Raw genomic sequence first — 14074 nt, 5'->3', positions numbered from 1 at the left:
CCGGGTCCCCCCCGCACACCATGCCGACGCTCTACCGCTGAGCCAACTGGCTAGGGCCTCAAAATTCCCTTTTAAAAGACTCAGTAATGGTATTGAATACCTGCTCTTTAGACTTACTTAACTTTCCTTGCCTCTGGCTCTTGAGTTGATTATTTTTCATTCTGAATTACCCTTTTTGTATCTTTCAGATTTATAGAAGTGATATGTCCTGATTTAAAAAACTAAACTAAACTTAAATAGTGCTGTTCACTTAAAAAGTATTTATTAGATGCCTAGAGTGGGTTAGATGATGTGCTGAAAATATAACTTCATAAAAAGTGTGTATAGTTGTGAAAGATTAGAATATTTATTCCAAGGTGTGTCATGACAGTTTTTGAAGAGGTATTTCAGAGCACATAAAAAATTCTCTGGAAGCCAGATTTTTTCCAGTAGGATAGAGCTGTTCCATAGCGATAAATTTGGGGGGCCTACTTTGCCTGTCTCCTGGAGTTAACTCTTCAGTTTATCAGTTGGTCACGTTATTTTTCCTCTATGGCCTTTTCTTTTTTTTTTTTTTTTAATTTTTTTTTGCATTTTTCTGAAGCTGGAAACAGGGAGAGACAGTCAGACAGATTCCCGCATGCGCCCGACCGGGATCCACCCGGCACGCCCACCAGGGGGCGATGCTCTGCCCATCCTGGGCGTCGCCATGTTGCGACCCTCCTGGGTGTCGCCATGTTGCGACCAGAGCCACTCTAGCGCCTGGGGCAGAGGCCACAGAGCCATCCCCAGCGCCCGGGCCATCTTTGCTCCAATGGAGCCTTGGCTGCGGGAGGGGAAGAGAGAGACAGAGAGGAAGGCGCGGCGGAGGGGTGGAGAAGCAAATGGGCGCTTCTCCTATGTGCCCTGGCCGGGAATCGAACCCGGGTCCTCCGCACGCTAGGCCGATGCTCTACCGCTGAGCCAACCGGCCAGGGCCTCTATGGCCTTTTCTTACTCTTAATAGCTCAACTAGAAATTGGACCATGAGGCTCTAGCTAGCCGGACTGGCTCAAGCAAGTTGGCCCCAGGCACTAGGGATGGCTTCCTGACCTTAGGTGCTAAAAAATAGCTTGGTTGCTGAGTAACAGAGCAACACCCCAAATGAGCAGAGCACCACCCCATAAGGGGAGTGCTGGATAGATCCCTGCTGGGGTTCATGGGGGAGTCTGTCTCACTGTCTCCTCTGTTCTCAGTTAATAAAAAATAGGTATTAGACCATGAAAGGAGAAATCCTATAATTCTGCCTCCAACAGTTAACATTTCATTTATATGTGGATTGAAGTTAGGCAGTTTTTATACGTCATAGCTGGGTCTTTAAACCAGTGGGGAAGGCTCTGGTTGGGTATCTCAGTTGGTTGAAGTGGGTTGTGGGTTCAGTCTCAGTTGAGGCACATACAGGAGTCAACCAGTGAGTGCATGAATGGGTTGAGCAACAAGTTGATGCTTCTCTCTCTCTACCTCTCCCTCTAAAATCAATAAATAAGTAAAATTAAAGAAAATATATCAGTGGAAAGTCTGGCCAAAATTATCATCCCAAAGCCTTTTCCTATAACAGAATTAACAGAGTTCTTCCTATTCTTTCTCAGTCTGTTTACTCTATTTTTATAAAAAGTGTTTTCACCTGACCTGTGGTGGCACAGTGGATAAAGCATTGACCTGGAACACTGAGGTCGCTGGTTTGAAACTGCGGACTTGCCTGGTCAAGGCACATATGGGAATTGATGTTTCCTGCTCCTCCCCTTACCCCTCCCTCCTTTCAAATGAATAAATAAAATCTTAAAAAAAAAAAAAAAAAAAAGAAAAATCCTTTAAAAAGAAAGGTGTTCTAATTCAGTTTCTTAGCATATCACTAAAAGATACTACTGATTTGAGGCATAAAGAGATGACGTGAAAGAGAGAACACTGAAAAAAAATAATTATAAAATTACATCAGAATATGGAAGTACTTTATTATTCTAATAAGTTCATGTAATACGAGAAAGCATCTGTCTCCTCTGGATTTTTTTCTAAAGCGGTTTTATATTCTGATTGTGGTTATTCAAGGGAGGCAATTTCACTAATCAGGGCAGAAGTGATTGATGTGTAACATTGATTGCATTATAATCAGCCCAGAGATGATACAGTTAATGGCTCCCTCATTTCCACTGTCTTCTGAGGTAAGATAGAATTTGTCTGAGGTCAGGAATTGTGTCTCACTGTGTCTACTTCTCATTGTGCTCAGCCGGGCGTTGTGAGCATCTGCTTGTACTTAGCACGTCATTGCTAGAAAACTGCTTTTATTGTGGCTCTGTTATCAACCGCTGAAGTGGCTACTTCCTCCCAACAGTTCTTAGAGCTTTCTATAATTCTAACAAGATACAGTGCCTTACTATGCCTGCTTTCAAAGTCAGACTTTTCTGATTGTTTTTAATACTCAGTAGCCAACTTGACACCTTTTAGTTTTCTGTCTCATTGATTTATGTTTTTTAAAACATGGCCTGACCCAGAATTAAGCATACCTCTTTTATGTCCTGTTAACAGTGTTTTTGGCTAAATTCAGGAGGGTCATGTTGATTTTAATGGAGAATGTGTAGTTGTCGATTACTGCTTTAATTAGCGTTTGGTTTTTTAGATGTGTTTGTGATTGAACGAATGAATACTTACTGTGTGCTAGGTAGACACTGTGAGTGTTGCAAGAACAGGCTAGACACACTTACCATCAGGGACTATGAAGTTTAATGCATATTTCAACTACTGTACCTTTTTTATACCTTTTAATGAAAAAAAATTAGTTCTTTCAACTTATCAGTAAGATAAAGAAAATTTTAGTTTTCCTTCCTTTACGTTAATTTCTCCTTTTGGAAGCTGCTAGAGAAAATGTCTTGAACTCAATTTAAAATGTTTTTGCTATAAAATGAATAATGGCTGTCTTTCACAGTGTCTCGACGAAGTAGTGAAGAGATGAAACGAGACATCTCTGCACCTGAGGGCGCCTCACCAGCCTCTCTTATGGCTATGGGAACCACATCACCACAGCTTTCCCTCTCCTCCTCCCCCACGGCGTCCGTGACCCCCACCACCCGAAGCCGGATAAGGTAGAGAACAGTTAATATTGATGCATGTTTTCTCACCTTTCCTGGCCTTTTGAGAGTAAATGATCAAGTTATTAAGGAATGCATTCAGGCACTGATTTTTTTTCTTTGTGTGTTATTAAGTATTTTCTGATCTCCTCTTCTGTGCCCGGGCTTAAGATGGTACAGAAGTAAAAAGTAAAACAAAGTTAAAGAGATAGTTCCCCTCCCCAAGCAGCTGGTGTTTCTGTTTTTGTTTTTGGTTTTTTAAATTAGAGAATGGTTGAATGCAGAAGTAAATATTGTGAAATTCAAATACTGGGGGTGTGGGTGGAATGTTAGTGAAGGTTAGAAAAGTGGAATTTGAGTGGGGCAGGGTCGGGAGGGTAGTAGGTGGGGCGGGAGCACAGGCATCATTGTTCGAGGCCAGTGATTTGAGTGAATGTACAGAGAGGGTGACTATGCGAGGAGGTGGTACTACGCACACAGAGAGGGTGGGTACAGAAAACCAGAACAGGGTGTGTACTTGTTCTGTCCAGGGCAGTGGGGAAAGATAGGCCGGGTAAGGTGTGACTGAGCAGTGGAGTGTCTTCAGAGTCAAGTGTGGAATCACTTTGATGTGGTAGCAGTTCTGAGATGGGGTAAATAAACTAGTGTGAGAAGGTGATGCAAGGATTATTCTACCCTGAACCAGAGTTGAGGGAGCAGCTAAAGGATAGTCTGATGTTTCTGGGACAAAGTTATCAAGTCTGGACCAGGGTGATACAGTGGAAATGGTGAAGGCAAGGTTGGACTCAAAGAAGTTTTCAAAGGGAAAGATTAATTTTGGCAACAGATTTTTAGAAAAGGAATGAAAGAATGAGAGCCACCGAAGAGGGCTCTGATTGTTTAGACTGGGAGCTGAGAACAAGAGGCTATTCTAATGAGAAACGGTACATGAAAGTGTAATATATTTTATATCTATTCCTGTTTCATTTATGTCAGAAGCCATTTGGGACTAAGAAGTATTTACAATTTTGAAGAAAATAATAGACATAAAAAATTTAGTATACAGGGGGAGGGGTACAGAGAGAACTGGATGGAGGGTGGCAGAGGACGATCTCTCTTTGGGTGATGGGTATGCAACATAACTAAATGACAAGATAACCTGGAAATGTTTTCTTTGAATGTATGTACCCTGATTTATTGATGTCACCCCATTAAAATAAAAATTTATTTATATATTAAAAAAAAAAAAATTTAGTATACATTGTTTATGGGAGTGAGGAAAAACTCTTTTAAGTTTTAGAAATTAAGTATAAAGAGTAATTAAGAAGGATTAAGACATATTAAGAATTGAAAGTAGGATAGGGATAGGTTTCAGAAATTTAGCCATATATCGACTTACAGGTTTGAGGATAAAATGGAATATTTGGCCTTTTATTTATTTATTTTTTTTTTTATTTATTCATTTTAGAGAGGAGAGGGAGAGACAGACAGAGAGAGAGAGAGAGACAGAGAGAGAGACAGAGAGAGAGAAGGGGGGGAGGAGCTGGAAGCATCAACTCCCATATGTGCCTTGACCAGGCAAGCCCAGGGTTTTGAACCGGCGACCTCAGCATTTCCAGGTTGACGCTTTATCCACTGCGCCACCACAGGTCAGGATATTTGGCCTTTTAGATTCAAATTATATACTTCTTATTAAAGTAAAGCCCTGACTCTAGGGGACCAATGACTTAGAATAGTGGTCCCCATAAGCAGAGCACCGTTGGAGCCAGTAGAGGTGCAGTGATGCGGATAGCTCACTCTCTGTCTTGCTGATGCAGGAGAGACCACTGTTCGTACTCGTCTTTGAACCTTTGGGAAGGACACCCACTATTCCTGGCTCCCTAGTTCGAAGCTGTGATCTTCAACAAGGCATCCTCTGGCCTTAGTGTCCTTGTCTTACAATGAAGAAGTTATAAGAGATGACTCTCAAGCTCTGGAAGACTCTTTCTGCAGCTTCTTATTGTGTCCATAGAATTTACTGTTTTGAAGCTTTCTCTGCTGTTTTTTTTTTTGTTTTGTTTTGTTTTTGATAAAACAGACCTGGTGTGAGCAAGAGTGAACCTTTCACATTGACTGTGGTATAGTTACTTTTATTTTGAGCATAATAGAGATTTTGGGGTTTTTTGGCTTGCTTTTTTGCATTCATTCACTTTTCTTAAATTTATCTTTATTTTCTTTTTCTATGTTTAGTGGTGTTATTAAATAAACAAACTTTTTTGAACCCTTTAAACCAAAGCAGGAATCTGGTGGGCTGGTGCAAGGATATAATGGTGTGTTTCTTCAAAGCCACAGTCTAACTGCATGTTGAATATTTTTGTATTTTTCTTTTGGTTCTAAGATAAGTAGAAATTGGTACTATTTCGGTGTACCTCCCAATTGGAAAAGCTTTTAGTTCTAAGTGTGTATTCTTTGATTTCCTAATATCCTGAAGTTGTAAATACAGACAGCATTGATGTGCTGAGGAATACTAACCCACTTGTAATGCAGCAATCTCTAGGGCACTTACTGGGCTAAGTTTATGGGGCTTGGGACTAGCATCTTTGCTTATAAAGGAAGCACTAGAAAATAGACCAAACGTTAGGAGTAGGTCATTTGTCAAGGAGCAGGTGCTATTATTTTATAAAGCACTCTCTCTCCAGGAATTCCTTAACATTTTCTTCTACTTCTGAAGCAGCTACTGAAAGGAAGGGTTTGGTGCTAGATGAGTATGATTGTACGCTTCCTCTGCTCTGTCACCAGGGTGATCACAAAATCTTTTTTGTTTCAGTTCCTGGCCTGGAGCTGGATATTTATTCTGCCTCCAAGTCAATTAACTATGCCCTCGTCCTATATAAAATTTTAAGAAATGAGTTACATATAGCCATTGATATTTTGTTTTCAAGCTTCTTTAGTAAATTCTGAAGTTCCTTGAAGAGGCAGGGCCAGCCCCTCTATTATTCACTGTCCTTTGCCCAGCAGTCACATTGGTGGTGCTCCATAAGGGGTTGTTAAATGAGTGAGTGAGTTTACAGAAAAATTGCATTCTCTATGCAAAGTAAAATTCTAACTACCTACAGTCAATAAAGAGTGTACAGTTTAGCAATAAAACACATTTGAGATATTTTATGGATGTTTTTAGTGTTTATTGCCATCTTTTGTCTTACTTGTTTCTGATTGTAAGCACCTAAATGTAAGGCAGGAACTATGCCTTATATAATTTTTCACCTTGCATAACCTTGTCCTTTGTGTTTATAATAAGTGGAGTTTTTTTAGAAGGTGAAATAATTATAGACATAAAGGTTGAAAACAAAAATGAGTAAAATAAAACCAAAACAAAAGGATTATGGAAGGGTAAGATATGAATAAAAAACAGCCATGACAGTTTTCAGAGGGTGCCAATATCAGGTTGTTTTCCCCCTTCTGAGCATCCTGGATGCATTCCATTAATGGGGAATGCATGCTTTACTGAATCTTTGCCAGTGTTCATGTGGGTAAATGAATGAGTCTCTCCCTTCAGATAGCAGAAACTCCTGGCAGTGGTGGGTCGTGTGCACCCTGTAAAAATTGATAGGTAAAATCAAATGAATGAAAAGATACATCTTGCCTTTGGATGCCTTAGTATATGCATTTATCCTCTTCAAGAGTACAGACCAACACTGGTCTTTTCTGTTTGTTGGATTTCTGGTTTACAATGGTGCTCAAATAAAAAATATTTCAACTTTGGGTTTCTTATTTTTACTTATCAGGGAAGAAAGGAAGGACCCTCTCTCGGCATTGGCAAGAGAATATGGAGGATCAAAGAGGAATGCCTTGTTGAAGTGGTGTCAGAAGAAAACAGAAGGCTATCAGGTAACCATATGGGTTCTTTGTCCCACATGAGCAAGTGCCAAATCAAGTGCTGGAGTGTCAGAGCACACAATGTGTCTCATGTTAGAAATGGTGAGTCCTATACTGAATTTCAGGAATACATTTAACACGCTGAAAGTCTACTCCAGGTTTTGTGGCGTGTCACTTATATAAGTTTCTTACCTTTCCAGAGTCGCTAATTTTTACAGTACTCTTATTCTGTTGCTATGACACTTTATTTTAAGTCTTGGTTAAACACTTTTGTTGAGATGTCATAAGAGTGAAAATTATTTATCTTACTTTAAATTAATATTTTAATTTTTATTTAATTCTTTTGGCTGAGTTGTTTTCCATAGTCTTTCCCCCTTCCTACTGTGCTGTCTTTATGCCCCAATCATTTCACATCTGGACTACTTTAATAGCCTGCCCTTCCCTTCCCTGTTTGTGTCTGTCTGTCTGTCTGTCTCTCTTTTTCTCTCTCTCCTCCTCCTCCAATTTTTACTATTTTAAGTGATTTTAAATATGGTATTTGGGAAAGAAATCCTCATTCTACATATAGTGGAAACCTCTAAAATATATCCATTAGACTACTACAAAGTGTAGTTTAGATTTCCAGTGTCTTCACATAGGATTTTATTCATGAAGATTTCCCAGCCTGCAGCCGTGTTCTCAATTGCTGTTTCATATTTTGGTGCAACCACACAGAAACACAACATGAGAAGGAAATTAAAGTTCTATATTCTTGATCTCATCATGTCAGCTCTGTCTCACCAAAATGACATAAAAGAACTAGCTATAACATTTTCTGAGTATTTTTATGTGAAAGAAGTAATGGAGTAGTGGAGGAACAGGTTAAGATCTGCCATAAGTAAGTTCCTTTTGGAAAATTTTTTTTCCTTCTTTTCCTAGTGAGAGGAGGAGAGATAGAGAGATAGACCCCCGCATGCACCCCAACCAGGATTCACCTGGCAACCCCCATCTGGGGCCATGCTTTCAACTGAGCCATTTTTAGCACTTAAGATGGAGGCTCCACGGAGCCATCCTCAGCACCAGGGACTGATGTTTTCAAACCAATTGAGCTATGGCTGCAGGAGGAGAAGAGAGGGGGGTATGGTGGGGGAGGGGTGGAGAAGCAGATGATTGCTTCTCCTGTATACCCTGACCGGGAATTGAATCCAGGACACCCACACACCAGGCTGACACTCTACCACTGAGCCATCCAGCCAGGGCTTGGACAAATTTGTACATGACTTCAGGCAGTGATCATCAGCTCATTTAAGAGTAAAGAGCCAAGTGTATTGCAGTGGTCCTTTAATTCTCAGAAAGTCATAATAGTCAATGGGGATTTGCTAAGTGTTCATATGTCTCCAGCTTCCATTAAATAAACAAAGGAGACTAGTAGTGTTGGCTAGGGTGTGGAGAAACTGGAACCTTTGTGCACTGCAGTGGCTGTAGAAAAAAGTATGGTGGTTACTCAAAAAATTAACCATAGAAATTACTATATGATCCAGCAGTTCTACTTCTAATGTGTATATACCTACCCAAAATAATTGGAAACATGGACTGGAGGAGATATATTTATACAACCATGTCCATAGCCACAGTATTATAATAGCCAAAAGGTGGAAGGAAACAGTCCAAGTGTTCCACAGATGGATGGATAAACAGAATGCAGTATACATGTACTGTGGAATAAAATCCTTAAAAAGGAAAGAACTGCCCTGGCTGGTTGGCTCAGTGGTAGAGCATTGGCCTGGTGTGCAGAGGTCCCGGGTTCGATTCCCGGCCAGGGCACACAGGAGAAGCGCCCATCTGCTTCTCCACCCTTCCCCCTCGCCTTCCTCTCTGTCTCTTCCCCTCCCGCAGCCGAGGCTCCATTGGAGCAAAGATGGCCCGGGCGCTGGGGATGGCTCCTTGGCCTCTGCCCCAGGCGCTAAAGTGGCTCTGGTCGTGGCAGAGTGACGCCCCGGAGGGGCAGAGCATCGCCCCCTGGTGGGCGTGCCGGGTGGATCCCGGTCGGGCGCATGCAGGAGTCTGTCTGACTGTCTCTCCCCGTTTCTAGCTTCAGAAAAACACACACACAAAAAGGAAAGAACTTTCAGCACACATTGCAAATGTGAATGAATCTTAAAGACATTATACTACATGAAATAAGCCATAGACAAAAGGACAAATATTTATAAGTCCACTGACATGAGTAGTCAGATTCACTGAGACAGAAAGTAGAATGGTGTTTGCCAGTGGTGGGTGGCAGGGGCCAATGAGGAGTTACTGTTTGAAGGGGACAGAGTTTCAACTTAATGCAAGATGAAAAATGTTCTAGGGATGGATGGTGGTGATGGTTGCACAGTAATGTGAGTGTACTTAATGCCACTGACTGTACATTTAAATATGGTTAAAATGATTTATGTTTATGTATATTTTGCCACAAAGAAAAATTACTTAGCAAAAAGATAAAAGGTAAATGGTTGGGTTACAACTAGATAGAAAATCAGCAAGGACATAAAAGGCTTGAACTATATACTATATATCATATGTGGACCATATACTAACTAGACCCAGACCTAATAAGACATCTATGGGGCACTTCACCCCAAAAACAGCGAGAGTACACAGCGTTATCAAGTGTACAAATACTATTCCAGTATAGGCTATATGTTGAGTTAGAAAACCAGTCTCGGCCCTGGCCGGTTAGCTCAGTGGTACAGCATCAGCCTGGCGTGTGGAAGTCCCAGGTTCGATTCCTGACCAAGGCACACAGGAGAGGCGCCCATCTGCTTCTCTACCCCTCCCCCTCTCCTTCCTCTCTGTCTCTCTCTTCCCCTCCCGCAGCTGAGGCTCCATTGGAGCAAAAGATGGCCCGGGAGCTGGGGATGGTTCTGTGGCCTCTGCCCTAGGCGCTAGAGTGGCTCTGGTCGCGACAGAGCGACGCTCTGGATGGGCAGAGCATCGCCCCTGGTGGGCGTGCCGGGTGGATCCCGGTGCATGCGGGAGTCTGTCTGACTGCCTCCCCGTTTCCAGCTTCAGAAAAATACAAAAAAAAAAAAAAAAGAAAACCAGTCTCAATAAATTTTGAAGTATTGAAATCATACAAAGTGTCTTTTCTGATTACAGTGGAATTAAAGTAGAAATTAATAACAGCAGGAAAATTTACAACATACTAAAACTTTTAGGAAGTGTTGAAAGCAACTCTCTGAGGGAAATTTATAACTATAAACACTTACCTTAAAAAAAGGAAGGAAGGAAGGAGGGAAGGGAAGGAGGGAGGGAGGGAGGAAAATCTTGCCTGACCTGTGGTGGCACAGTGGTTAGGATGTTACCCTGCAATACTGAGGTCGCTGGGTTCAAAGCTTCTTTGAGTTGATGCTTCCTGCTCTTCCCCCAACTCTTTTCTCTCCCCTCTCCCCTCTCCCCTCTCCCCTCTCCCCTCTCCCCTCTCCCCTCTCCCCTCTCCCCTCTCCCCTCTTCTCCTCTTAGCTTGTCCCCCTTCCCTCTCTCCCTCTCCCCCTTTCCCTCTCTTCTCTCCTCTCTAAGTCAATAAATAAAACCTAAAAAAACCCCACCTTAAATAAGTAACCTAAACTTCTATCTTAAGAAAGAAAAGAAGAGAAAACTAAACTCAGAGCAAGCAGAAGGAAGAAAATGATAGAGATTAGAGCAGAAGTAAAGGAAATAGAAAATCAGAGAAGATGAAATAAAACCACAAAAGTTTATTCTTTGAAAAGATGGTGAATCAGCAACAGTTTGGCCATATTGACAAAAGGAGAAAAAGAGAAGACTAAAATTACTAAAGTCAGGGAAAAGAGACATGACTAATAATTTTATAAGAAAGAAAGGATTAAAAGGTAATAATACTATGAACAATTGTATGCTGGAAAATTAGATAAGTTAAGGGAAATGGAAAAATTCCTAGAAATACATAAACTATCAAAATTGACTCAGGAGAAAGAAAATCTGCATAGACCCTGCAACAGCTAAATAAATTGAGTTAGTAATCAAAAAACTTCCAGTAAAGAAAAGCCCAGGACTGTACAGCTTCACTGGTAAATTCTACCAAGTTTTTTAAAAAAATTAACATTAGTCTTTCTTAATCACTTCCAATAATACAAGAGAGAACACTTCCTAACTCATTCTGTGAGGCCAGTATTACCTTGATAACAGAGTCAGAAAAAGATAATTACAAGTAAATATGACTACAACACAAAAACCCTCAACAGAATACTGGCAAATAGAATCCTGCATTAAATATAAAGAATTATACACCATGACAAAGTTGGATTTATTCCAGGAATGCAAAGTTGGTTTGACCTATGAAACTTAATGTAATGAATCATATCAAAGAATAAAGGGGAAAAAATCATAAATAATCTCAGCAGATGCAGAAAGGATATTTGACAAATTCCAAAGCCCATTCATGATTTAAAAAATAAACAAACTAGGAATAGAAGAGAACTTTTTAACTCTGTTAAGGGGCATCTATGAAAAACCCACAGCTAATATACTTAATTGTGGAAGACTGGATGCTTTCCACCTAAGATTAAGAACAAGAAAGGATCTTGTCCACTTTGACCACTTCTGTTCCACATTTTCCTGAACATTCTAGCTAAGCCACTTAGGCAAGAGAAAGAAGGAAAAGACAGGAGGAAGAATAAAATTATTTGTTTGAACTGATGTATGGTGGTGCAGTGGGTATGTATTGACCTGGAATGCTGAGGTTGCCGGTTCAAAACCCTGGACTTACCTAGTCAAGGCACATATGGCAAGCAATCAGTGAACAAGTCAAGTGTATTAACTCTGAGTTGGTACTTTTCTCGCTCTCTCTCCTTCCTTTCCTCTCTGGCTAAAATCAGTAAATAAGTTAAAAAAGAAAATAACTATAAAGCTATTTTAAAAATACAAGTCAATTACTTACGACCTTCAGTAAATAATTTTAAGTTTTTTTCATTTACTGGTATGCACTATGCAGGGGAAATATGTAAAACAGAATCATTAACATATAAAGAACCTATTGTACACTAGACAGTGTTATGCTACAGACACAACACTCCCTTCCTTGCTTCCTATGATCAGTTATATAATGACATGTGTATGGCTTTTTGGTTTGTCTGGCTTTTGTTTCCTGTGAGACAGATATCTGTTCTTGCTGCTTAAAAGTAGATAGGAAACTGGTTCTTTTATTTAAAGGTCTGTGAATAAAATTGGATATTCTAAATGCATAACTTTTCTGAACTGAAAGTTATATCTGATAGAGCTTTTAATTTGTCAAGAGCTATATAAGAAGTGCCAGAGCCCTTTTCTTATCTAGCTGTAAATATGGATGAGCATACCCATCTTTTGGAGCTAGCCGTTTGAGACCAGTCCTTTGGTCTCTGACTACTCACAGTCTGCAGGAAAGGGCAGGTTGTGACACTTGACCAGCTCACTAGAGCAGGAGCTGTTACGTGACAGTTAGCACGTACTGTTCTCTCAGGCCCCAAATGTATCATTAGTGCTTGGACCATGCATGCTTTATGTCTAGGAGCTGTCTAATTGACGGAGATAGATTCCCTAATACCCATATCGTCTTCCTTTAACTCTCTTAAGAGTTATCCTAAAATAATTGTACTAATCACTATAATGTCATTAACTATCCATTACAAAACAAGCCCTTGTGAGTTGGCCTTTTATCTAACAAATACATTTTTCTCTCTTAAATTGGGTCCTGCCACTTATTGTTTACTGATGTTTTAGAATACAAGAATATTACTGTCAAAAGGGCCTTAACATTCTGATTTACTGTCAGGTTTACAAATGTGGGGCTGAAATCTCCACAAGGATAAATTACTTCCTCAAGGCTGTCGCATGAGTTCCTGGCATCACATGGACAACCTTCAGAACTGTTGCTTTAAGGATTAAGTTTTCCCTTTATTTTAAAGTCAGTACCTCAGTTTGTATAGTTATGTTTTAAAATTAAAATTTAACTTAAATATGCAGTTAAGTCTAATAATCCTTAAATATTTTTAGACAGAAGTGATAGTCTGCTGCCCTATTCCATCATCTCTGTAATCTCTGCTTCCCAGAGACAGCTACTTTTGGTTCTTGTAGTTGGTCCTTTGGGGATTGACAATAGAAAATTGATAATACAAGAGTAATCAGGTAATAGAAGAAAACAATTTATATTTTTACTTAAACTTTTTTTGTTCTAAATTTCATATTTAACAACTTCTCTTGTAGCTTCTAAAGGTTAATTTGAGAGAGCTTTACTTTTGGATGAAAACTATCATTGTTTTCTGATAAAAAGCCAAACTTAGAAGTGGATTGGTCAGTACAAAGAATAATGAAATCAATCTATGCAAAATAGCTTTAATAAATGAACAAAAGCTTTTATACTGCCTGAGGTAATTTAATCTTGAATAGGCATTAAGAATGTACAGGTTTTGTGTTGTTTTGTTTTGTTTTTTTGAGAGAGGTAGGAAGAGAGACAGGAATATCAAGCTGCTCCGGTATGTGCTCTGACTGGGGAATCGAACCAGCAACCTCTGCACCCCAGGATGATGCTCCAGCCAACCAAGCTATCCAGCCAGGGCTTAATTATTATTATGGCTTAATTATTATTATTATTATTTTTTTTATTATTTTTTTTTTGAGACAGAAAGGAAGGGAGAGAGAGGAGAGGGGGAAGGGAAGCCTTCATTTGTTGTTCCACTCAGTCGTACATTGGTTGCTTCCCATGTGTGCCCTGACTGGGAATCAAATCCACAACCTTGTTGTTTTGGGATGATGTTCTTAACCGACTGAGCTAGCCAGCCAGGGCCAAGAATGTACAGTTTTATTGAAAGATTTACTCATTAGTGCTTGGGCCAAGCAAGAAAAGATTGTGTATTTATTAGTGGAGATTACTGGAATCAGAAGAATTGATGGGCATGAATGATTTAGAAATGCTATGCTTTCCTTGCATTCTATTGGCTCTTTCTAATATAAAAACTAATTTATCAAACATATATTAAGCTCTGTGCCAGATAATGTGCTGAATGTTGAAAGAGAAATCAGGATATAAAAAGGTAGTTGCTGCTTGACCAGGCGGTGGCGCAGTGGATAGAGCGTAGGACTGGGATGCGGAGGACCCAGGTTCGAGACCCTGAGGTCGCCAGCTTGAGCGCGGGCTCATCTGG

The 14074-nt window shown here is 40.1% G+C and overlaps 1 protein-coding gene across 3 annotated transcripts in view; it reads left to right on the top strand.

The window, feature by feature from the left end:
• Nucleotides 1–14074, top strand: part of SPECC1L (sperm antigen with calponin homology and coiled-coil domains 1 like) — a 142762-nt gene that overhangs the window by 92527 nt on the left and 36161 nt on the right. For all 3 annotated transcript variants that reach the window (XM_066260034.1, XM_066260035.1, XM_066260036.1), the window contains 2 exons: nucleotides 2939–3095; nucleotides 6824–6926. In XM_066260034.1, the coding sequence (XP_066116131.1) occupies nucleotides 2939–3095; nucleotides 6824–6926 (260 nt within the window). The remainder of the gene's footprint in view (nucleotides 1–2938; nucleotides 3096–6823; nucleotides 6927–14074) is intronic.

This window comes from Saccopteryx bilineata, chromosome 2 (assembly GCF_036850765.1).
Source record: "Saccopteryx bilineata isolate mSacBil1 chromosome 2, mSacBil1_pri_phased_curated, whole genome shotgun sequence".
NCBI lineage: Eukaryota > Metazoa > Chordata > Mammalia > Chiroptera > Emballonuridae > Saccopteryx > Saccopteryx bilineata.
Note: the sequence above shows the minus strand (reverse complement) of the source record. Positions and strands in the feature narration are given on the sequence as shown.